The sequence below is a fragment of the Hordeum vulgare genome, chromosome 5H (genome assembly GCF_904849725.1).
Source record: "Hordeum vulgare subsp. vulgare chromosome 5H, MorexV3_pseudomolecules_assembly, whole genome shotgun sequence".
NCBI lineage: Eukaryota > Viridiplantae > Streptophyta > Magnoliopsida > Poales > Poaceae > Hordeum > Hordeum vulgare.
Genome location: NC_058522.1, coordinates 492,875,857 through 492,902,670, shown reverse-complemented (window position 1 = coordinate 492,902,670; position 26,814 = coordinate 492,875,857). Strand labels below are relative to the sequence as shown.

Sequence of the window (26,814 nt, the reverse complement as noted above, 5' to 3'; positions counted from 1 at the left end):
GTTGACGTTCAAACAGATGTATCTACGCATGTTTTAGTGCTGGATACATTCATTTCGAGCGACAACTAATTTCGGACGTTGATTCCGCACACACTTGAATCGTTTTTCTCTCGTTGAGGCGAAGACCCAGGCGACTCTCGACTAGGGTTTCCTCAACCTCTCGCCGACACTGCTGCTGGTCTGCTTCGTCTCCTATGGTCCTAGGACCATGGAGGCACGACAGATCCCGGTCCTCTTAGGCGAGAAAGCTTCGTTTTTAGGTGTTTTTTATCTATTCAGGTTTTGTGCCATGCTCAGGGAGACGAGGCGTCGACGACCTTCTGAAGATGAAATAAGGTTCCTCCCGTCCAACCCTCGTCTTGGTGGTGCTTGTAGCGTCGTTGGAGGGTGTGTGGAGGTGTCTCGGACAGATCTCATATGATTCGACCAGCGTGTGTCTTTGGTGGATCCGTTCGGATTCGGTCTTTTTGCGCCCTTGTGTATGCAATTTGGATCATTTTAATCTACAGTTTTCTTTTATCGATGAGATTGTTATCCTGATGCGATGGTCCTACCAAATCTTAGCACAACGACTTCATAATTGTCTACTGTAATAAGTTCTGTTGTATCTCGTCTTGCGGTTTTGCACGAAATAACGAAGAAAAGCAACGCTCGACTTTTTTTGGTTGTAAGATAGCACGAGCCACATATGAGCAGCAATATGCACATATGTACTTACATACTTTCTTCGTCTGAAAATACTTATCATCGTAATGGATCTATCTACATGTATTTTAATTTTAGATATATCATTGTCTTATATTTATGCGACAAATAATTTTAGACGGAAGAAGTATTTAACGTAAGAAAGCGAACGTTCGAGTGTCCGTGGAGGAACTCACCCGGTGCCTAAATATTTCCTCTGCCAAGAAAAAACGTAAGCAAACTTCCGTGTGCCCACATAAAATACGCGCTTCGGCGTCCAAGGCCCCCACCAACTACCGCGGCCGTACGCACTCACACGTCACGCGCGCATGCCGCCGACGACCCCGCCCGCGGCCCGCCCGCCCGATCCGTCGATCCCGCGACGGACGCATCCCCAGGCGCCACGTGGGAACCCCGCCGCGCAGCAGAGAAGCCCCCGCTCCCGCGGTGGGCCCGGGCCCGGGCCCGGCCGAGACAGCACAATCACAGCCGGCCAACCTCCCCCCTCCCTTCCCCCCTCGCTTCTCCCCCACTACTACTACTTGCCTTCCCCTCCCCGTCTCTCTCCGTCCCTCCCCGTCTCCATTGCTTTCTCCGTTCCCCCGCACCCCCACCTCCCCCACCGCCGCGCCTCGTCCGCGGGCGGCGACGCGACGCGACGCGACGAGAGCAGGCGGCAGGAATGCGGATGTTCTCCAAGGCCTGCTCGCTCGTCGTCTCCTCCCTCCCGCGCTGCTCCTCCTCCGCCCCCGCGGTACGACACCTCCTCCCCCCCTCTCTCTCTTCAGCCTTCGATTCCTGCGGGGCCTCGCGGCGCCCGCTTGGATCTGGGCCGGGGCCCCTCGCCCGCCCGCCGGGGACGCGCTCGATCGCTGCTGCCCGCTGCAACAACCGCCTCGGCGTTAACGGACCAAGGAGGAGGAGCGGGGCCGGTGGGGCTTTTGCGATCCGGCCCCTCGGTTCCCGCGTTGTCGCCGAGGCGGCCCCGCAGCGCCCCTGTTTCCACCTAATTTCCTTCGATTAATTTATGCGGGCGTGTGCTGTATGACAAGCGCGCGGCGGGGGGTTGGTCTCGGCGATCTGGCTGTTCTAGCCGCGCGATCTGGTTCTCTGCTGTGGATTGCGTGTTCTGAAAGATACTGCTGGCTGCTGTTGTTTCTGCAGATTAGGGGGCAGCCGTCGTTGATACCGAGGGTCAGCAGGAAATGGCTCGGGAAGCCGCTCATGTACGGGATCGGCACGCTGCTGGTCATGCCCCTCAGGACGCTGCACGGGGTGGGCCGGATGTTCGGGGCCGCGCGCTACCTCTGCAACATGACCAGCGTCTCCTCGTCGCTGCAAATCGAGCTCGTGAGTGCACTGCAACTCTTGAGGGTTCAGTTCTATCCATACATCCCATTTTAGTCAATTGCTATTGAAACTTAGTGCAAGTGTTGTAGATGTTTGCCTGTAAATGTAAGCGTCTGTTCGCTGCATTGACTTGGGCGCATACATAGCAGTGAAATATAAGTTGGGCTGGTTTAGTTTCTTTAGGAGGCAATCAACAGTCAAAAGTTATTTATTGAGGGGGACTAGCTATAACCATTTCTGATGAGTTTCTCACAACCACATGTTATTGCTTTAACATGACCAGCATTGCTTTTGGAAAGAAACTATGGTCCATTCTCAACAGGAAATGGTTCACGTCTCTGAAAAAAACTTCCTCATATTCTTCTTCCACTCTCACTTATTGCTTTATTCTAGTTCATTTCTCTATCTTGCTGCTCTTTACCCTTTTACCTAACCACCACAATATATCTTCAACACGTTAGACTGCATCTTTGTTGCCAAACCTTATCAAGTGTAAGTGTACTATGGTGGGCCAGATGGTGTCCACTTCTCTTTAGTTGCTCTTCACCCTTCATGTTTGCAGTTTCTTTCAGACAGTGAATCTTTAGATTAAGGTCTGAGCAGCATTACTTGTATTTCTCGAAGATATAACAACTCTTCATACATACAGACTTTTTGTTTCAAGAGGGAATAGCATGATACTATGAGTGTGTGACTTGCACATTTTATTGCTCGCCGGATTGAAGATTGCTTTCATGCTGAACAAAAAAAAAAAAACCTCTGCTGTCTTTCCATCTTATGTATCCTATTTTCTGTGGATGTTTCTTGCTTGCCATTCATACCCTTGAACTTCGCTCTGCTGTTTCTTAACTATGATCTGCATCCTGTGTAGGTACCCTGTCTTCAAGATAACTATGCATACATCTTGCATGATGTGGATACTGGAACAGTTGGGGTTGTAGACCCTTCTGAGGCGGTGCCTATCATAAACGCATTGGAAAAGAGAAACCAGAACTTGACATACATATTAAACACTCACCATCACTATGATCATACTGGTGGCAACTTGGAACTGAAGGCAAAATATGGTGCGAAGGTATACAGTTGACTGCCTCCTTTGTTGTTTCTCTCATCCCTTTTATTGTTTTGAGACTGTGTGAAGCCATCAAAATGTGCACACTTATGATATAAAATAAGGCGGAATCAGATATTATTTCATCATCATTTTACTGTACCAGATATTACTGGCATTCCTAGCAACAATATATATGTACAATTTGGGCAGCCAGAATTTTGCAATGAAGTCAGAAGTTCAGTTCTTGAAATGGCTTGTCATTGACTTTGAGTGTAAATTGCTCTAAAGTAGTAAATAAAATATATGATGATTCTTTAGATTAATAGATGGAACTGATTGGCGCCAAGTTTATTTTCTAGCTTGCCATTATGTGTCCGCTGGATGCCTGTCACCGCAAACATCATAGATTAAGAGAGGAATAATGACATCTTCTGCTTTTCTTCTCTAACATTAATATTTTTACTAGGTAATTGGCTCTGAGAAGGATAAAGATCGAATTCCTGGCATTGACATAACTCTCAGCGAGGGTGACACATGGATGTTTGCGGGTCATCAAGTTCTTGTGATGGAAACTCCTGGTCATACATCAGGTGTGTAACTGCAAATTTCATTGTGTTGTATACTTGTATTGGGTTTGCTTTACAGGTGGCTAGTGAAGATTTTCTGCACCAGGTCCATTTGCCCCTGGTTGTTTTTAAAAACAAATCAAAAATTGCATAAGAAGTTCTCAGATAATTCTTAAAAACTCATATATGCGCCTTGTGGGAGGAAATGTGAACCTGCCAATTTCATGCCAAAGACTACCACTTGTGTGCTGAGCAAGAAAATAAGACCGGAAGGTCCAAAATAGCAGCCCTGACAGTACACAGTTTCTTTTTTCTGCCGAGAATAGTAATATTGGTGATTTAAATTTTGCAGTTTCAAGTATCATTCAACATTATACATGTCTTTTTTTTATTGAAGCTTAGAAATGTGATTTATTGGCCCAAGTTCATATTCATCTGGGGTCATCTGATGATGTCACCACTAGGAGTACCACTTAAAATTTAAATTTGCTCATGAAATTCTTAACTATGTCATTCTAAATTGCTTTCCTTACCTTCTCTTGTGCTCATGTAATATCATCTGCCTTTTTTCTTGGTTGATGTTTTATCAGAGTCCAGAAATAGTGATGCTGCCCTTTATGGAGCATATATGGAGCTATTATAGCTTTCATAGTTGTTATAACATGTGCTCTGCTGTGTTCCTGGACATGCATATTATGTTCGTTTACAGAATAATTTTCTAATTTGACATAGTTTTCAAGAAATTCATCCATATTCCCCTTGTATCTCTATCAGGTCATGTGAGCTTTTATTTCCCTGGATCTGGAGCAATATTTACAGGTGATACCTTGTTTAGTCTATCATGTGGAAAGCTTTTTGAGGGGACTCCGGAACAGGTCAGATATCTTTGTATACATGTATGATGTATACTCTGTAATCGTTCAAATGCTCGTATCTCTTTGAGTTTCTTTACTTCCATCTGTTTTCTGATTTCCCTAGATGTCTGTAATAAAGCTGCTTCCTTGCCAGTGTTTTTGTTTTTTGCTCTGGAATAAAAGGAATTTACTGCTAAAGAGACTAATGAGCATCTGGTTAGAGATTCAGAATTTTGAATATAAACTGAACTACTCGAACCATGACTAATGAAAGAGGTTTACAAAGATTTATGAATAGTAATAGCATGTGTGAATTTGCTACACAGAATATTGTTGCACTACCATTTGTTTGAACAAACAAGGAATAGTTAAATCAAATCTAACTGCTCACGCCTTGCATTGGAATCAGTTGTTCACTAAAGAATCTGAATGGTTGTGGGCTTGTGGTAGTTTTTTGTTTGCAAGTGGCTTGCTCCATTTTCGTTTTCATAGAAGTGTATGGAATTCATTGTATGCATCATTGAGACTCATGCATATTACCTTTTTTTCTGATCTTTCTGCAGATGTACTCTTCACTCCAAAAAATTGTAGCTCTTCCAGATGTGACGAAGGTGTACTGCGGACATGAATATACTCTGGTGAATGATATTTCCTTTCAAATCTAGCAATTTCTTACATCAGCCTGTTATTTAATTCTGAATGTACCTCCTCACAGAGCAATTCAAGGTTTGCCTTGAGCATAGAACCAGGAAATGAAGAACTTCAGGAATATGCTGCAAGTGCAGCTGATCTGCGCAATAAGAATACACCAACGGTAACATAGTTCTTAAAGCCATATGAATTTTGACTTCCAATACACATCAGTTTGTGCATTTGCTATTTCTTCTACTTCCGTATTCTTCTGCTGCTTATTCATGAATTTGTTAGTTTAGTTTTAGAATAAGAGATGGCAAAACTTTTGGTGAATTGAATAAACATGGATATTTAGGGAGCAAATCTCTGTTTGGCAGTTGGTGCATGTGCATCTGTCCTTGCTTCCATGAGAAGTTGGGAACTGTCATGCTTCCTTAACCTCTTGGCCGCTCGGATGTCTTGCTTGGGCTAGGAAAAAAAACCTGGGGTGTTTTTGGCTTTATAGAGAACAAATTTTTTGTTTTATTATTTTTTGCTTTCCCGGAAAATTGTTCTTTTCTTTTTGTTCACGTCCAAGGGAAATATGATCTGAATACAAGGAATGCAGTTCGCAGTTCAAACATTAGGTCATTTAGTATCTCTCACAATTTAGATGATTATTGACCTAAAAAATAAGCATGATGTGTGGTACAAATCACAGTTTCAGATTGCATGGTGCCCAATTCATTCCAGGAATGGGTCTGTTCAACAATGCTTAACTTTGTAAAACTTCTGTGCTTGATGTTCTTCTCCAGGTGCCAACAACAATTGCGAGAGAGAAGCAGTGCAATCCTTTCTTGAGGACCTCAAGTCCAGAGATAAAGAAAAGGCTGTCCATTCCAGATCATTTCGATGATGCACGTGTTCTTGAAGTTATCCGACGGGCGAAGGATAATTTTTGACTAACCACAAAGGAAATTCTCATAAAACGATGACACAACCATCTCTTCGAAAAGCAGAAGTGGACAAAGAACCCCGCAAGACCACAACAGAAGGAACGCATGGAAGGAAATGTGTATAGCTTGATGTTCCTAGAATGCTTTGGCGAAAATTTGTCTCGCATTGTATGTAGCTTGCACAGAGTGCTTGTTAATCTGATAGCAGCTGGTGATTCTTTTGTCGACTACAAATAAAATGTGTCCTGTAATCATTGATAGTGTTCTTTAGTTCTTGTTAGCTCTTTGATAGTGTTCTTTAGTTCTTGTTTCCTCATTGTCTTGCCAGTTATCATTGTTTTCGTCATGATGATAGATTTTACCCTGGAAGAATATTTGGACAATATGCCGATGTAGATCTCAATTACACTGGACCACTCCATTGTAAAGGTTTTTTCTTTTCATTTTTGAAACGGAGGCAGAAACTTAACTTTGCCTCATCCACAGCAGAAGAGAATTGCCTGGTTAATTAGTAACGGGATGAAAACCGATACATCAATGGCTAATTCCACTCTTACCTGTAAAGGTTACCGCAGTAATCATTTTCTTATGGCATAAAGACCAGACGTGGATTTGACGTCACACATTGGGGAGCGGTGCTTGGTCACCGATCATATTATTGGTGAATGGGATGCATAACCGGAAGACAAGTCATGAGGATATAAGTGATAGTCTTTCCTTTTGAAGCTCGTGTGTCAATCCGAATGGCTTTTATATTGTTACTATCAAGAATGGCCATCCGTTACAACGGGAGACGAAAAACCGTGTGTTAGTCAAATAAATATGACTCAATAACCTGACATACGAGCGTCCTCTATTTTAATATGATGGCTCATTATGTTGTCACTTATCCTTTTCTCACCCTCGCTAATGATGATGGTGATGTCAACGTGATAACAATGCATTCCACATGGTAAATTTCAAGGCTATGAATTTGCTATTGCACGTCACACTTGTTATTATGCCGTGCAAAAGAATGTTTAAAATTTTAAAAACAAATCTCATCGACCCCAAACTACTGCCAACGCCTAGACATATAAAGACTTTCCAAAAACTAACAAAATCCTAGACATAAAAGACTTTTAAATTGGCGAACAGTTTTTTGAATTGACAAAGCGTTTTTAACTTTTGGATTTTTGTTAAAAAATTCACAAACATTTATTTTGTTTACGAGAATTTTTTGAAATGCATGAATTTTTTCAAATTCACGAACATGTTTTTGACTCAACAACCATTTTCGAATCGATGAGTTTTATTAAAATTGGGGAACAAATTTTAATATTCATGATTTTTTTTATTTTTTGTGAACATATTCCAAAATTAAAAGCAATGAGCTTAACTCCTAATTGGAATGATTCCCCGCTCTAGTTAGATGTTAAAAATAGGATACTGCCGAATGAGCTTTTCATGGACTATTTTCAGATTCACGAATATGTTTTGAATACACGATCATTTTTTAAAAATCATGAACATGATTTTATTTCCTGACCATTTTTTTAAATCGTGATTTTTTTATAATTTGAGAACAATTTTTTAAAAGCACCATTTTTTTTTGAATCCGTAAAATTTTATGATATACCATTTTTTTTGAATTCCAAACATTTTATGATTTATCAAACATTTTTCTGAAAACTTGTAACTTTTGAAGTTTCAAATCCCAAATTAATTGAGGGAAGGGAAAAAATGAGAAAAGAAAAGACAAAAAAATGGGCGTCAAGCACCGCACATGGGTCGGCCAAGGTGAACACGCACGTGAGGGTGGACAAGGGTGAGAAAAGGGAGCAAAAATGTGTGAAATTTGGGGATAGAATCCGGGACCTCCTAATCAGTGCCTTTGGTGCTAAATTGAAGCTCCTAATCGGCGCTTTAAGCGCCGGTTCGGGCAACTGGCGCCTACAGCGCCCAGCAACGGGCCGCGACACACTAAGTAAATCCACTACCGTTCGCTTTTGCTAGGCTTGTTGGTTTTTTATGGATGTGATGTTTTATTGGTTCAGCAAAAAGGCCGGTATTGGTTTTTTAAAATTTTGAATATGTTGTGTAAACTAAAAAGTTCACAGATTTATTAAAAAAATAAAAATACACGAATTTAAAGAAAGTTTAATAGAATGTGCAAAAAAGTTCATCAATTCCGAAAAAACGTTCACCGATTTTTTTAAAAAGTTCATTAAATTTGATAAAAGTCATCATTTTTTGAAAAACGTTCACCGATTTTTCAAAAAAGTTCATCGATTCCGAAAAATGTTCATCGTATTATAAAAAACATTCATCAATTTCTACAAAAGGTTCATCAAATTTGATAAAAGTTCATTATTTTTTGAAAAACATTCACCGATTTTTTTAAAAAGTACATCGTTCTTAAAAACAATTCATCGAATTTGAAAAAAGATCACATATTTTGGGAAAAAATCACCTATTTTGAAAAAAAAATCATCAAATTTGATAAACAATTATCATTTTTGTATTCTTTTTCATCAAATTGGAAAAAATTCACGAATTTAAAAATAGTTTAACATTTAAAGAAAAAATTCATCATAATTTGAAAAAAAATCATCAATATTCAAAAAAGTTCAAAGAATTTTAATAAAAAAATCATAAAATTATTTGTCCGTTTGAAAAAAAGTTAAATAAAAAAATGTGTGCGTTTTTTCGAGAAAAATATATATAGATAAATTAATAAAAAAATGAAAAAGTAATAAAAATAGTAAAGAAAAAAAAAGTATAAAATAAAACCTGAAGAAAAACCAATCCTGAAAAAACCCATCTAAAAAGCTTCCGGAACCTTTACAAATGGAAACCCCCCTCCTCCCTGGTGGGCCGGCCCATGACCGAACGCTGCAGGCGCTGGTTAAAAAAATGCACTTTAACCGACACCTGCAGCGCCAAATAGAATTTGCCGCGCGAACTATTGAACTAAAAAAGTTAATTGAAATTTCAAATTTTCATTTGATCTGTAAATGTTTATCAATTTTTGTAAAAAACAATGAATTTGAAAAATCATTCATCAAATCTAAGAAAGGTTCATGTAATGAAGAAAAACACGGAATTAGTTTAAAAAATCATGCATCTAAAAAATAAAAGAAAAAAGAATAAAACCGTCAATAAACTAAACCTCGAAGCATAAGAAGTCGGTTTGGGAACCTTCTGTAAGCTTCCCAAAATCTGGCTTTAACAAACCAAAAGACAAATAAAAGGCACGAGCCAAATTAGTTAATTGACTGAAGGGCAATGACCTAGTGGTTAGAGCACCACTAAAAACGAGTGGGGCGTTGGTTCAAATCGTGGTTCTCTTACAACCTTTTTAGTCTTTCTACGAAAATGGTGAAAAATAGAATGGGCCGACCCAATTTGGACTGCTACAAGTGTCCGTTTGCAAAATTGCATTGTAACAATCGCGTGCATTGCTAAAAGGATCCACCATAGAAACTTGGTATCCAAGCTAAAATAGCAAGATGTTGGCCATTACGTCACTTGTGGGCCTATGATTTATGTGGGTACCATATCTATTAAAGAATGTAGCACGATGATGACTTTGAAATAAAAATTAAATCGCTTTCTTCACTTATGGGTGACATAGTGAGTAATTTATAACAATTTCCGGGGTATTTTTGACACACGGGTAGAATCAATACTCCTTTTATTATTTAAAACAATAGCACATATGCTCGTGCGTTATAACCGAAGAGATAATTAAAGTGTCTACCAAAATATCCATCAGCACGACCCAACAACATCCGAATGGTTTAACGCAAATTCATATAAATAGTATATTAAGAAGCATGCTACAAATACTAAGAAAAATCCAGAAAGAGTTACGAGGTGAAACTTGGAGGCCAAGGTTTGGGTTGGAAGGTAGCAGTGTTAGAAAAAATTAAGCTCAAATGGATCAATAAAAAGTGCACTTCCTTCACAAAGTGACCTTTTTGTCCAGAAAATAAAATATTTTATTGATCCAAAATTCTTCACATGACCATGGGATATTTTCGCATAAAAAGGTGATGCATGACCTAAAGAATACCAGGGAATTTATTCAGATTTACTAGCAACCATATTCATAAGAGCATCCATCTTATCATTCAAAGTAGCAGTTTCCTCAACAAAATTGACCTTCTTACCAGTTGGAGCTCTTTCGGTGTGCCATTGAGAATACTTTGTCATGATATTATCTAGATGTTTGGTGAAATCTTCCAATGTTACCTCCATAAAAGATTTCTATACAAAAAGTTTAGCCCCACACAATTTTTTTTGTATAATTATCCATAAACTTAAGCTGTGCGTGGGACAATTTCTAATCATCAATTTCATTCTCTCCCATGCTTGTGCAACATGTTCTTGGTCATGTTGTTTAAAATTTATAATTTGATTACTAAAAGAGTTAATCTTAGCATGAGGAAAATACTTGACAATGAAAGCATCTTTAGACTTATCCCATGTTCCAATACTATTACAAGGTAAATATGAGAACCAAGATTTATCTTTGTCTCTTAGTGAAAAAGGAACTAATTTCAATTTGACTATATCATTATCCATACCCTTTTTCTTTTGCAAATCACATAATTCAACCGGATCATCAGTAGGACCTCTGGAAAATTGCTCTTGCATAACAAGATTTAGCAAAGAAGCATTAATATCATAAAACTCTGTAATAGTGGTGGGTGGTATAGGAGTACTAATAAAACCATTGTTACTAGTATTCAGAAGTCACACAACTTGGTATTGTCTTGAGACATAGTGACGAAACAAGCGAAGTAGCATGCAAACTAGCAAGAATAGCAAGCAAATAAGTAAACTAGCACATATAAGTATTTTTTGTTTTTTTATATTTTTAGGAAAACAAATATAGCAGAAAATAAAAAATAGAACAAGTGAATGATAATTTGTGTGAAGGTACTTGATAGGTATTTGGTAATAGTTCCCACAACGGCGCCAAAAATTCTTCCTGCGTTGGGATTTTGCCCGAAGAGGAGGGTAGATGCAACACAATAGATATAAGTATTTCACTCCGTGAGAACCAAGGTTATAGAACCAACAGGAGGACCACACAAACACCTGTTTTCAGTGTCTACACACAAAGGAGCACACACTTACACCCAACGCGGGCAAGAGGGTTGTCAATCCCCTTAAACTCTTTACTTGCAAACGATAAGTAGTGATAGATAGATAATAAAAATATATTAAATATAAAAAGTAAATGCATATAATAAAAGGCAACAAGATATTTTTGTATTTTAATAATATATTTGTGAAGACTCGGATGCCATAGTTTTCGTTAGAGGCTTCTCTCTCGTAGAAAGCATACGGTGGGTAAACAAATTACTGTTGGGCAATTGATAGAAAAGCACATAATTAGGCAATATTTTTTCATGACAATGATCATAGATATAGGCATCACGTCTGTAAGCAAATAGACCGACTCCTGCCTGCATCTACTACTATTAATTACTCCACTCATCGACCGCTATCCATCATGCATCTAGAGTATTAGGTAAATTAGAGTAATGCTTGGGGCAAAGTGACATGATGTAGACAAAGTAAATCCAACTAATATGAATGAACCCCATCATTTTATCCTTAATGGCAACAATGCAATATGTGTCATGTCCCCTTGTGTCGTTGGCATTGAGCACCACAAGATTGTACCCATCATAACACACTACTCCCGTTGAAGATAAATCAATCTAGTTGGCCAAACCAAACCGGTAGATCGGAGAGCATTATGAAGCTATCATAACCATCCATATAAGAATTCAGAGATGACTCAAATATGTTTCATGAATAATCTAAACATACAACCACAATTCATTGGATCCCAACAAACACACCATAAAGAGTGATTACATAAGATAGATCACCACGACAATCGCGCTGATCTTGGCATTGAAGAACATAGAGAGAGTGATGGCCATCTAGGTACCAACTACGGACCCGTAGGTCTGTGGTAAACTACTCACACATCACCATGGGAGCAACAAGGTTGACGTGGAGGCCCTCCGTGATTGATCCCCACTCTGGCACGACACCGGAAAAGGGCTCCAGATGGGCACACGACGGAACATAGACTTGCGGCGGTGGAAAAAGTGTTTTGAGAGGCTCTCTAAGGTTTTCCCAATATATTTGAATTTATAGCGAAGAGATTAGGGCCAGGGGCCGTGGGAGCTGGACCCAAGCCATCAGGGCGCCACCCCCTGGGAGCGCCCTATTGTCTTGACACCACCCCGTGTGGCCTTTGGTCTCCCTCCGAAGCTTCCAAGTCTTATTTTCGTCCAAAAATATCATCCAAAAGTTTGAGTATATTTGGACTTCGTTTGGTACATTATTCCTGAAAGGCCAAAAACATAAAGAAAACAACTACTGGCACTGGGCGCTGGGTTAATAGGTTAGTGTTCAAAGATGATATAAAACATCATATAAAGGCTTATAAAACATCCAAGATTGATGATATAATTGTTGGAATTATGCCCTAGAGGCAATAATAAATATAGTTATTATTATAATTCCTGTATCAAGATAATCGTTTATTATCCATGCTATAATTGTATTGAATGAAGACTCATTTACATGTGTGGATACATAGACAAAACACCGTCCCTAGCAAGCCTCTAGTTGGCTAGACAGTTGATCAAAGATAGTCAGTGTCTTCTCATTATAAACAAGGTGTTGTTGCTTGATAACTGGATCACGTCATTAGGAGAATCACGTGATGGACTAGACCCAAACTAATAGACATAGCATGTTGATCGTGTCATTTTGTTGCTACTGTTTTCTGCGTGTCAAGTATTTATTCCTATGACCATGAGATCATATAACTCACTGACACCGGAGGAATGCTTTGTGTGTATCAAACGTCGCAACGTAACTGGGTGACTATAAAGATGCTCTACATGTATCTCCGAAGGTGTTAGTTGAGTTAGTATGGATCAAGACTGGGATTTGTCACTCCGTGTGATGGAGAGGTATCTCGGGGCCCACTCGGTAATACAACATCACACACAAGCCTTGCAAGCAATGTGACTTAGTGTAAGTTGCGGGATCTTGTATTATGGAACGAGTAAAGAGACTTGCCGGTAAAACGAGATTGAAATAGGTATGCGGATACTGACGATCGAATCTCGGGCAAGTAACATACCGAAGGACAAAGGGAATGACATACGGGATTATATGAATCCTTGGCACTGAGGTTCAAACGATAAGATCTTCGTAGAATATGTAGGATCCAATATGGGCATCCAGGTCCCGCTATTGGATATTGACCGACGAGTCTCTCGGGTCATGTCTGCGTAGTTCTCGAACCCGCAGGGTCTGCACACTTAAGGTTCGACGTTGTTTTATGCGTATTTGAGTTATATGGTTGGTTACCGAATGTTGTTCGGAGTCCCGGATGAGATCATGGACGTCACGAGGGTTTCCGGAATGGTCCGGAAACGAAGATTGATATATAGGATGACCTCATTTGATTACCGGAAGGTTTTCGGAGTTACCGGGAATGAACCGGGAATGACGAATGGGTTCCGGGAGTTCACCCGGGGGGGGGGGGGGGCAACCCACCCCGGGGAAGCCCATAGGCCTTGAGGGTGGCGTACCAGCCCTTAGTGGGCTGGTGGGGCAGCCCAAAAGGGCCCTATGCACCTAGGAAAGAAAATCAAAGAGAAAGAAAAAAAAAGGAGGAGGTGGGAAGGGAAGGAAGGGCTCCCACCCACCAAACCAAGTCCAACTCGGTTTGGGGGGGAGCCTTCCCCCTTGGACTCGGCCGACCCCCTTGGGGCTCCTTGAGCCCTAAGGCAAGGTCCCCTCCCTCCCACCTATATATACGGAGGTTTTAGGGCTGATTTGAGACGACTTTTCCACGGCAGCCCGACCATATACCTCCACGGTTTTTCCTTTAGATCGCGTTTCTGCGGAGCTCGGGCGGAGCCCTGCTGAGACAAGGTCATCACCAACCTCCGGAGCACCGTCACGCTGCCAGAGAACTCTTCTACCTCTCCGTCTCTCTTGCTGGATCAAGAAGGCCGAGATCATCGTCGAGCTGTACGTGTGCTGAACGCGGAGGTGCCGTCCGTTCGGTACTAGATCGTGGGACTGATCGCGGGATTGTTCGCGGGGCGGATCGAGGGACGTGAGGACGTTCCACTACATCAACCGCGTTCACTAACGCTTCTGTTGTACGGTCTACAAGGGTACGTAGATCACTCATCCCCTCTCGTAGATGGACATCACCATGATAGGTCTTCGTGCGCGTAGGAAATTTTTTGTTTCCCATGCGACGTTCCCCAACAATAATAGCATGGGACAATAAAAAACTATAGATATATTGGAGATGTATTAGAGCCTTGTCTCGCGAGATGACAGTGGGCGGTGGTGTTCTTTGTCATCACAATTGGTTCATATGTTGACCACTCCGACTTGCGGTGGGATCCTGACCGCGAATGCGGTGGTCATAAAAAGGTCTTCATGAGGGTTCCTCTCTTCAGATCCAATGGTTTCCTTTGGCGGTGAGATGCAATCTATGGATGAAGGCTTGACGCAGAGGGATGGTTGTGTAGCGATGTCGGTCATACATGGCATGTAGCTGATGGGATCGCGAAAAAATGGTGGCGACACACATGATTGACTTCGATGGTGGTGCTTCTCGAGCACTCGATCTCGAGCTCCGGGGTGAAAACCTAAGGCTAACATAAGTTGATTATACCTAGCAATGATGATATTTTCGTGTTGTTTCCTTGTTGAAGACATTGCTCGGATTGGATCTTCTAGATGAAATCATATATTATGACCTTTGGCGGTTGGATCCGGTGATGGCGACGCTTGGGCATCGCTCCCTTCCCGGAGGCATTCTTGTCGAAGAACCTTATTGTCCACATGGTGTGATTTTTTCTGTAATTTGTCCATCGTGGATTTGATCGCTTCATTTTTTTCCTTGCTTATGCATAACTTTGGTCTTATATGACTTTTCTATTCACCAACGTGTTTTTGTATGCGTGCATCCTAATTATTCAAAAGCCCGATGTGTTCTCATTGTGTTTGTATATTCTTTATACTTTATTTTGAATCAATAAAATTCAGCCTTTTGTCAAAATATTAGACTGAGTTTTTTGCAGTGACACAAACCTAGTTACCATGCCATTTTAACAAAACAAAAAATATAACCGGAAAAGATAACAACCAAGCTATCATGTTCTTGCGTTTGGTTTATGCGAGGGCGGAAGACATGCAGCATTGTAGTATCGCTCGCAGCATCATGAAAGGCATTATGAAAGCATTGTAGTATCATGAACCCATGAAAGCAACAATTTATTATATTCATTCTAGCCAAGTCCATACAAACAGAGGATAATCTATATTGTTGAAACGAAGACATTATTAAAGAACTGGACCATCTTTTTATTTTTTTGCGACTATCAATGGCACAAAGTTGCTGACTTGAAATGGTTATATTCAAGATAACATGCTTTATTTTGTTTACCAGGTGCTGAGCATATACTGATAATTAGAAGCAAGCTTCAGAAATGTACAACATGTAAGTACGTACAACATACATGTTGTGTATCTAAAACTAATCAGTCAATATCATGTTATATGTTCTGTCACGTAATCAATTAACCTCTCAATGATGCATATCAATGGGCGGAGTGGTCGCAAGTATTACCTCATGTATGTGCATATCTTATTTACATGGAACTTGCAAGAACTTTCAATCGTGACACATCGATCTCCTTTCAATTTGTGCAATTTGTACATGTATCATCCCATATCCACATCACATATTTCAATTATTTAGGCCAATTGGAATGATCCCAATTGTTTTCTTTCTTCATGCCGTCATGCATTTATATTTTGGGGCATGCTTATCTGGTCTATTTTCTCTTGACTAGATGAAGCAAGAGAAATAACAAAGTGTAATATATATGTATGCCACAAAGCTGTGACGACTAATTTCTTAGAATTAATCACGCTAGCTTTTGTGGAAAACAATTGTGTGACGTGCTCATGCAGTTTAGACATTATCATGCATTTCTAGTTCTACGTACACATGCTTATGTGTGTACCATTCATTGTTGCAAGGGCGGGCATTTCTATTTATACCTTCGACTGGTTTCATTTTTTAGGTGAGTGTGTCAATGAGCTAGTAGTTGTGTAGCCACCAACCAACCGTTGTGCTTATTTACTTACTCTCCACCCTGTTATTATTCATTAGTACTAGTGCATTTACAATGTTTAATGTGTTTTTTTAATCTATGTTTAATATGTGAGAGATTGGAGGATACCAACGTGCTAGCAAGCAGGCTTCTTTTACAATGGCTCAACCAGTCACACCTCTTTCTGTGACGCAATAGATGAGAGCCGACATGAAGCTATAGGAGCACTGCCATCTTCAGTGGGGAGAACTTGCTTGAAAAATGAGGGAAAACGGAGAATGTATTGATGTGAAATCATGTAGGCCAGGGTCATGTAGCCGAGGATAGGTTAAAGAAGACCCGTTGCGCCGTTGCTGCAACAAAAATACATGTGGCCAATTAGTTTATGCAAAAATGCTGGGTTGTAGGTTTTGGATTGAATTCCATATCTATTGTATTACTGTAAAGAATACGGTCAAACAGCCTTTTGCCCCAGAAAGTGTGCTTCTCAGCCCGAGCTCAAATGAGCTCGGGTGAACAGTAAAATCCAAAAAAATTCAACTAAATAAAGAAATCTGAAACCTTTTGATGACAAACATTGACAAAAGTTCAAACTCCCTGCAAAATTTCATTATGAAATCGCATTTGTGGAAGCCGTGACAAAAAAAACGATACTCCAAAATGCTTTTGAAAGTAGCATTTTTAGAGTATCGATTTTGTTTTTTACCACGCCTCATACAAATGTGATAATCTGATGAAATTTTATAAGATATTAGAACTTTTGTCAATGTTTATCACAAAAATGTTAAAAGTTTTTGTAATTATTTTGAATTATTTTTAATTTTACTGTTCACCCGAGCTCATTTGAGCTCGGGCTGAGAAACTCCACGTCCTTTTGCCCCGCTTTATATATAAAGATTCACAACAAAGTTAATGTGCCGAACGATACAAGGTAGTGAGGTAGCCCTCTTAGAAAAGCAAATCCCGGTATACTTGGACACCACAATCACACACGACCACGATGCCGAAAGAAAACATATTTTTCATGCAAGTTTTTAATACATTATGAATCATCTTTATAAGGAAAAAGTTTGACAACAAGTCTTTATGATTGTCAATGTTAAGCATATTTGCATAATACTCTTTTTTTTTAATTTACTACACATACTCGATTTGTCTTAAGTCAAACTCTCTAAAATTATACCGAGCTTACCAATAAGAATTTGCGTTCACAATTACAAGTATTTCTTCCATTTTATTTCTTCTTTAGGGTAATACCAATGGACCTAATTCATTCTTTCTTCAAAAATTTCTTCTTTAGTTTATTTTTTTAAGTTTAAGATTTTTACTAGCAACAAATTTTATTTAACCAGGTTGTTGTGTTGATCTTAATTCCACACCTTAAATTTTGTGGTGTAAGAATATTGTATAAATCCAATATGACCAATGTAATTTATTATGTAATTTTAATTAAAAAAGTAGTCCATATGGTTTTTGTCTTAAGTAAGAGTAATTAAATTATATCAAGCTTATAGAAAAGAATATAGGCACTCACAATGCCATGTTTTTCTTTCATTTTCTTTGTTCTTCAGGGTAATTCCAATGCCCGTAACTCAGTCTACCTTAGAAAATTCCTGTTTTTGTTTTTATTTTGTTATTTTGTTATTTTTTAAGTTTATGTTTTTTTACTGCAGCTAATTTTGTTTAACCAGGTCACAGATTTTGTTTAACAAGCTCGTTGTGTTGATCTTAGTTCCACACGTTAAAGCATGCATTGTCAGAATACTGTGGAAACCCCATATGACCAATATAATTTATCGTGTGATTTTAATTAGAAAATTACCATAATACTCCTCTTTTAATTCCCTCTTTTAGTTGCTAAAAAACAAAACTATAACCAATATTTTAATTCCCTCTTTTCACCTCCCATTATTTTACATATGAACAGTGTATGCGTTTGCAAGCAAATATACTTGTTAAGAAAATTTATGTACATCACGATTTACATGCATAGCGTGTGTGTATGCATAAAGGAGAAATTTTATCAAGTTGATTCGATAACGTATCGTACTAGTAGTATAGGCTTCTGCACCATCGAAAAGTGCCAACAGCTACCAAGCTCCATGGCTCTTGGTATTTCAAACGTTTAAAAAACACACTTCCGGTTCTCAAAAAAATCTTTAAAAAATACTTGAATACATACACATATTACTAAAGCCAGGTAAAAATCTGGAAAAGAAATATTTTGCATTTTGAGAAATGAAAAAAGGAGAAATTTCTGACAGAAAGGCACCCTTTTTCTCGTACATAATGTCAGAAATTTGTTTATTTCCTATAGCCTGAAACAAAACGAGATTTCTACCGAAACTTGCCATGGGTATTCGGAATGTGTATATGTATCCCAGGAAAAAAATCACATTTTTTTGAAACTTTAAACACATGAATTTCAAAATATTCAAATATAGACAGCACTGGAACTCCGGTGCTGCAAATCCTCTCTCGCTGCGCCATACAAAAAACTGACGGGAAGGAAAAGAATCACAACGATCCTGGTTTTCAGCCTTTGGATGCAAATCCAATGGAGATGGAACAATTTGTCTGAAACAAGGAATATTAGGTGCTTCCATATTTATTCGCCCCTTAGAACAACTCTAGCAGACCCTGTAAACGTCGATCCTTATACTGCATCTACAGTTGTATCATGCCTCACATACGGGCCAAAAAAGCTACGACATGTCAGAAACTGTAAATGAATCTGTAAATTTTGATAATCAAACTACGTGCGAGAAATCAAACTACTTCACTTTCGTAGTTGATCATCATACATACTTCTACAAAATACAAACAGGAGTGACGGAGCCACCGTACCCTAGTGCCAAAATTTGGCTCATCAGCGCCATCCGGGTGCAGCGGCGACGCTGCGACGGAGGTCATCCTCAGTCCTCGTCGAAGGAGGAGCCAAGGTTGGCGAAGGTGGCGTCTTGCGCCTCGGCTTTGCGGCACCATGCGGCCAACTTGTCATCGAATTGCTGCGCATTCATGAGCCCCTCCTCGAGGAGGACATTGTCGCGGTCGTCGATAGTGCGGTGGCGTTGCACATCTTCCTCCTCCTCCCGCGCACTGGGCGCGATGATGGCCACCTCAAAGGCATCCGCCTCCGCCGTGGGGAGGAAATTCTCCTGCCCGATGACGCCGCCAACCCGTTGCTCTGGATGCGCGTCCGCCTCCGCCTCCAGCTCTTTCTTCACAGCGCGGAGCAGCGGGAGCTCCGCCGGCTCCCTTTTAATCGGAGTCAGCGTACGCGAGCCAGTGCCCCGGTGGAGCCGCTCGAGGCGGAGGGGCTGCCTGTGCCGAAGTACATCTGTACCATCCTACGCCCATACTCCTCCATCTCACGGCAGAGGAGCGACGATGGCGGCGAAAGGCCTTGGTTGGTGTAGCGGCATGCGACACGCTTCCACGCGGAGTCGGATGCCACACACCGCTTCCGCTCGGGGTCGTCGCCGCGGCCACGACCTGCTGACCAACTACGAGGCCACATTTCGAGGAGGAGAGGGGAGATTAAGCTTGCCGGTGACGAGAAATAGAGCGGGGAATTTAGGATTGGCGGCGGCGTGCGGATAGGCTTTTGTCCCGTATCCAAACCGCCAACCCATAGATATACTGCGCGGAGAGGACGGTTTGCGGGCCACTCTAAAACAATTACGGGCCAAACGACTATATGAGCTCTGATCTCACCCAAAAAAGGGGGCCAAATCCGTATAATTATCGATATTTTACAGTTCAGCTCGATTTACAGGGTCTTGCTAGAGTTGCTAACGATCCGACGGATTTAATATTGTTTGGTAGTACCGAATTAGGTATGTCCGGTGTAATGGCATCCAGCGGAGTGTCGTTGTGCCAACCATCAAACTCAAAAAGAATGGACTCGCCATTTCCGGGTTCCACTTTGACAAATGAGTTGAAGATTGTACGATCCTCATCCCCAAGCAGCACACCTAGGTGACGCCAAGGGACATCAGGATTAGTTCGAGCAAGCCATTCCCTTCTCAATTTCATGGCAGAACACATGACGTCAAGACAAGAGGGTCAGAGACCTCCCTTATCTTTAGGGTGACAAATGGACTCCCATTTAACTGGACAAAGTCCCCCAACAACTTCTTCTAACCCCCTCCAAAGAAAAGCTCGTCTAATTTTGTCAACTTCTTTAAGCACCCAAGGTGGAAGGTCAAGGGAGAGCATATGAAAAAATATCATAGTGGTGAGAACCGATCACAAAAGTATAAGGCAACCGCTTTGTGTCAGCATGGAAGTGTGCCATGTTGCTGACCTTGCTTTGATTATATCCAACAATCTTTCAAAATCTTCTTTACACGCCTTCTTAGAATTGAGTGGTAAATCCAGGTAAATGATGGGCATATGCGATTTTTGTAGTTGAGCATATTGCAACAGTTGAGTGTCACATTATTGAAAAAAAGCTTCCGTCCCGTTTTATAAATAAAGCAAACCACCACACCCACAAAGTTCAACATAAGTCCAACTTCAAACACACACACAAGGTAGCACGACACAAAGTACAAGAAGGTTCTGCTGAGGACATAACTCAACAAGTCTTGAAAATAAAAAACAAAGGCGGAAGCACCGCAAGCAAAGAGGCTAATCCAGCTCAAGTGGTGGCGGTCGGAGCGGCGGCACCAAGCGAAGGGCCAGCGCCCAGAGATCAGCAGTGATGGAGTTAATGGCGTCCTGGTCCTGGTGGCGGCTAAGTGACCGCCAAATCTGCAAGTAACCACATATTTTGAACATCGTTTGAGTCGCACATCGAAGAGGCGCACGCTGGATCACAAGTTTATTTCGAACCATCCAGAGCGTCCAAGTGAGGACCCTAACAGCAAGCCACCGAATGCGGCCTCCCGATATTGGGGGGGGGGCTGGATGTCGGACCGAGCGGACACACACGAGAAACAAAATGTGATTCGAGTCTTCTATTGTCCCACATAGGGTATAGATCCCATCGCAAGGGCCATTTCATTTAAGCACCTCCACGCCGGACGAAACACGACCCCCAGTCCATTGCCACACGAAGATCCTTATCTTCAGGGGAAGCCTGATCAATCAGATCAACTCAAGGGGCTCCGGGGCAGGTGTGGCAGCGATGGCCCGGTATGGAGACTTCATGGAGAATTTGCCCGATGGTTCTAGATCCCATGAGATGCGGTCAACTATTTGGTCTAAGTCCGGCTCGTGAAGGGCGATGGTCTCAAGGAGGTCGTGCCATGCGATGGTGTCCAGGGGCCCAAATGGCCGCCGAACGCGAGGCGTCCTAGGTCAGTAAGAGCCGCCTCGACGGAAGTCTAAGGGTCTACCGTGATGGCAAACATGTCAAGAAAGCGGGCCGTGAAAGGGGCCGCTCCGACACACAGGTCGAACAAAAACATGGTTCGTGTCCCGGATCCCACCATGATGAAGGTCCCTATGCAGAGGATTGGGAGCAACTGGATGACTAACTTCTAAAACTGGGAGCCTCCAGACCTCTAACAGAAAGCAAGCGGTTGGCCATGCAGGTATTTGCTTCGTATGATATGGAGCCAGGGCCCTCCTTCCTCATTAGCGATCCGCCATAGCCAGTGGGTCAAGAGGGCAATGTTCATGCATTTGGAGGACATAATCCCAAGGCCGCCCTTGTAACTCGACTTGCATATGTTAGGCCAGCGAAAAATATGATACTTCTGCTTACCGCCTTAGCCCGCTCAGAAAAATCTAGGCTCAATGGTGCCTAACTCATGATTGAGTGTTTCGAGCAAGTTGTAGAAGCTCATAATGAACAGGAGCAGGCTGGATAGGGATGAGTTGATGAGGATCGTCTGAGCCGCCTTAGAAACCACTTGCCCTACCAAGGCTTGATACGATGCTGGAGCTTGAGCACCGTAGGCCTCAAGTCCGCCACAGAGAGATGCGAGTCAGTAATGGGAATCCCCAAGTAGGGGTGGGGAAGGAGCCCAACTGACAATTAAGTTTGTCTGCGATGATGTGACTCGCACCGGGGGAGTATCCTAGCACCATCACTTCGCTCTTGTCGAAGTTGATCTTAAGGCCGGACATCTGCTGAAAGCAGAGCAGGAGGAACTTCAGGTTTGTCATATCGGCCGCAGAGGCCTCAACCATGATGATGGTGTCGTCGATGTACTGCAGGAGTGACACTCCATTCCCCTCCACAAGGTGGGGCACGACACCGCGGATGTGGCCCGCGGCTTTAGCCTTATCGAGGATAGTAGCCAATGCATCGACCACCATGTTGAACAAAAAAGGGAAGAAGTGGTCACCCTGCCTAACCCCGCATAGGATGGGAAGTAGGGGCCGATCTCCCCATTGATGTTAACCGCGGTAGATCCGAACGAGACCAATTGCATGACCTAGGTGACCCAGTAGTCGTCGAACCCTTTCTGTAGTAACACTTCCCGAAGGAAGGACCAACCGACCAGGGTCATAGTCTTTGTGGAAGCCTATCTTCAAGAAGATGGCCTTGAGGTGCTTGGCTCAAACCTCGTGAAGGACCTCGTGGAATATGTGAACCCCATCCAGGGTGCATGGGCCTCTGATGAATGTCGGATGTTCGGGGTGGGTAATGTGGTTGGCCAAAGGGGTCACCCTATTGATGTACCCCTTTGCCAGGATGCGGAAGATCACAATGATCATCATGATAGTGCGTAACTGGCGGATGTCAAAAGCGCCGACGACCTTGGTGATCAGAGTCATGATCCCATAATTACGACGATGGAGGTTGATGAATCAAACATAGAACTTCTCAAAGAAGGCCATCACCTCCTGCCTAATGGCGCTCCAGAAGGTCTGGAAGAACTTCACCGACAGGCCATCCGGGCCCGGCGCAGACGACGGATTCATACCCTTGATGACAGTCCAGACCAGTGCCACATTCAAAATATTGTTACACTTCTTTTGATATGTACAACTTGTAGATGTACCATACAATATTCACGTGAGATATTTGGATTATCTAGGACAACAAAAATGAGGTCAATTATTTTGTGTCGTCATGCATTGTACATTACGAGCTTATCCGGTGTATTTGCTCTTGCAATTGAAGGAAACATGAAGTACTAGCAAAAGCAAATGGGAAATAAGAGAGGGTGACACGCATGCTGCAAAATTGTGACTAATTTCTCCAAAATGGCCATGTTGGCTTTTGTGGGGAATAATTGTGTGATGTGCTCACACACGTTAGACTTTAATTATCATGCACATATGCACCAGAGTTCCCATGTACTCATGCTTATATGCATGTGCCATTTCTTGTTGCGGGAATATATATATCATGCACACACACATATATATATATATATATGCACCAGAGTTCCCATTCCTAGCTGAGTGTGTGTGTCAATGAGCTTGCTAATTAATATAGCTAGCAACCAATATTTGTGCTTGGATACTTATTCTCGACCATGTTATCATTCAGTAGTACTAGCATGTCTACAATGTTTGGTTACGTGGGAGATTGGAGGATACCAATATGATAGCACGCAGATTTCTGTCATGAAGGGATGTGAAATATCTGTCCGCCCAGTGCGTTCTCACAGCTCAACCAGCGACATCCCCTTCTCACCGGTTGTAGTCCAAGCGAGGGGCGGAGCCCTCCCCCAACGATCGGCCACCCCCATAGATTTCTAGCGGGGACTAGTTGTAGTATTGGGTTTTTTTTGAACCTGCGGTATTGGGCTGTAATTCGTGATTAATTAGCATTGTCGTTTATCATTAGCAGGCCTAACAGAGAAACAGCCCACACACACATAACCTACGAAGCAGCCCACAAATTATCCATGAGCTGGATGCCTGTATGCCTCACCGTGAGATGTACGCGCACCGATATAGATGATTAACGAATAGGTTTGGCCGCTAAATCCATCATCGCCTCTGTGCTAGGGCACTATTCCTCTGCTCAACCTGTCATCATCGCTGTGCTAGGCATCGCCAGCTGATGACGGCGGTTCATGTCTAATTCGATTATCGCTCCTCGCCGTCGTTGCCTCGGGTCTGCCTGTGCGCCGTGCGGCAGTCTTTCTTTTCAGGCGCTTCAGATTGAATACTCAAGACTACACACATGATTCATGCCAGGTCAAAGGTATATCATATAACAACTCATGTCTAAGCTATCATAAGCTATTACTATTATTACTAAATCTGTATAATCTAATAGATGGTAGTTATTGTTTCTCAGATTGATTATACATTACATACTGGATTGTTTACATAATAGTTTTGACCCTATTTTTCTGTTGCTTGAATCGACTACGTATCAAATATTTTTGGCACAAATAGAATTACAAAGTAAGCTGGAATCGAAAGGGCACCATCTGAGATTATGGACTTTGTTTTATTTTTTAGGTTTATGAGCTACATTCAAACTAATAGAAATCTGCTTTCTTTCCCTGTTTGACAAATATGTAATATCTTGAATTCCTCATGTATTACTATTGAATAAATAAAAAAAAGTTCTTATACATCAATGTCTTCTTCGCCCCCCCTATGCTTAAATCCTGGCTCCGCCCCTGCAAGCGAATACATCATGTTTTCCAGAAGCACTTCCCTGAACCGTTTCACAATTAATTGGGCATTGTTTGGACCCGAGTAGAATCAGAAACAAACTCATTGTAAAGTCCAATCTTGCTCATCCCCTCTCCGGCAAGACCTAATTAAAGTCTTCTGGCCTTCCGAGCTGGCTGGCTTCAGTGTGTTGTCGCGAACAAGAAGTGTGATGCCGCGTCTGGGCTCACTGGAACAGAACTGAACATGATTTATTGGATATATATTTTTGGTTTTGTTTCGGTGGAATGGAGACGGGGCCAGATCCAAAAAGTTGGATTTATTTTCCTAGAATCATCATCCGGCAGGTCTTCCATATCGTCTCCGCGGATATATTTGCCACTCTTATGATTCAACACAGTTTCGTTCTGGGCATCTTCATTCGAATTCACTTGATGCAGAGGCAGGGGCGACACCTCCTTTTCAAAAAAAAAAAAAATCTTCATTCGAACAATTAAATGAAATCTTCATTCGAACAAATAATTAAAATCTATGAAAAAAATAACCCAATATCTAAATAAAACACTAACCTCATGATGGTTTGCATAGGTGGTCAACCAGATGGTCAGACCGTCAGAGCAGTAGATAACACTGCTTAGAAAGCTAAAGAATGATTATTTTTTGAAACTATATAGTAAAATGAATGTCTTAATTAATTTGTTAGTTGTGACAGCTACATTTCTTAGAAAAGGAGGATTGCCCCGACCTCTGCATCAATAGTTATGACAGCTACATATACAGGCATGCAGGTCTATTGTTAGCTTGCAGGTCATACTCAGACACAGTCCGTCAACTGGCCGATGAAGCCTACGTAGCATAGCATTATGACCAAGCTGAATCCATCGGCACTTACGTTGTACGTACACCTCAGCTGAAATATCAGTTGCCGCACGTTCTGAATTCTGATCGCCATGATCCCCTCCTTGCCGTCTCTTCTGCTCGTCCTCCTTCCGGCCTTGTGGACGGCGTCCTACCTTGTAGCGCGCGTCGGCACGGGGCACCGACGACTAGGGCCTCATGCACATCCAGTTGTACAAGGGAGGAGGGGATCAAGGAGGTGAGTTGGCAGGGAACTCCTCCTTGCGGTCCGTGGAAAAATGCAGTGTGATGGAGAGAGGGCACCATAGCAAAGATAACCTGGGCGTCATTCAGTTTTAAAGAAGAGGGTTTCAACGAGAAAGGTCCTGCTACGACAAAATACCGAGCGGGAAGGGGAGTGTTCTGACAGGAAAAGGGGGATGATGTGTCCTGGGGTGGGGATTTTGTGTTGCACCACATGTTGTAGGTAGCACGACGGATAGTTCGAAGTCTGGAGAACCATATTTCTTCTCCACACATGGTCTGGATTTGAGGGACCCCTTACCGTCTAGATTGTTGGATTTTGAGCCTGCTGGGCACCCGTTTGATGCCCGGACACGTCCGGCTGCACGAGGGAGAAATGTACTTCGATCTTAAAGAAGAAGTAATTATCAGTCACCCTAGCTAGACATTTGAACCATTGAAAAAATACAACTGTTATGGTGATTGACGATTTTAGGGACCGTCCATCCACCCTAATCCGACAGTGAAAAAATGGGAGTTACAAAAATAAAATTACGGAAAGTTACATATAATGTTGGGACCATTACAAAATTTTGATGGGACCAGCTAGTTTCTCCAAGGATTTTTTTTTAGAAAAGGAGGATTACCTCCGGCCTCTGCATCAGAACGATGCATACGGCCCCTTTATTAATAAAGTGAAGATAGTGCGGCAACACAAAGTCTTGAACAAAGAAACAAAATATTGGAAAAAAGATAAAAAAATGCCACAACCGGCAAAATAGGCCTAGATGTCTACTCATCTATCCTATTAGTGGACTGTCATCCAAACTGGTTGAAGATATCCCGCGCTACCATCTCTCATCGGGTAGACCCAGTAACCAAATGCTCCCTGGTTTCCACAGAGTGAGTAATGACCAAGTACGGATCGATGCAGCCGCTCTGTGT

General features: G+C 41.9%; 1 protein-coding gene across 1 annotated transcript; it reads left to right on the top strand.

Moving 5' to 3' along the window:
- The first annotated feature begins 1,221 nt into the window (after nucleotides 1-1,221).
- Nucleotides 1,222-6,504, top strand: LOC123399943 (probable hydroxyacylglutathione hydrolase 2, chloroplastic). The gene is made up of 8 exons (XM_045094333.1): nucleotides 1,222-1,438; nucleotides 1,849-2,034; nucleotides 2,906-3,109; nucleotides 3,555-3,678; nucleotides 4,429-4,529; nucleotides 5,072-5,146; nucleotides 5,224-5,322; nucleotides 5,936-6,504. Exons 1-8 carry the CDS (start codon nucleotides 1,367-1,369, stop codon nucleotides 6,080-6,082), a joined length of 1,008 nt encoding a protein of 335 aa, XP_044950268.1. The 5' UTR covers nucleotides 1,222-1,366; the 3' UTR covers nucleotides 6,083-6,504.
- Nucleotides 6,505-26,814: the final 20,310 nt, after the last annotated feature.

What these genes read in the sequence shown, in the direction of transcription:
- LOC123399943 (XM_045094333.1), top strand. Translation starts at nt 1,367, where the DNA reads ATGCGGATGTTCTCCAAGGCCTGCTCGCTCGTCGTCTCCTCCCTCCCG. An exon ending in TTGAGGGGACTCCGGAACAG is followed by an intron (nt 4,530 to 5,071) that starts GTCAGATATCTT and finishes ATCTTTCTGCAG; the next exon opens with ATGTACTCTTCACTCCAAAA. An exon ending in GCAATAAGAATACACCAACG is followed by an intron (nt 5,323 to 5,935) that starts GTAACATAGTTC and finishes GTTCTTCTCCAG; the next exon opens with GTGCCAACAACAATTGCGAG.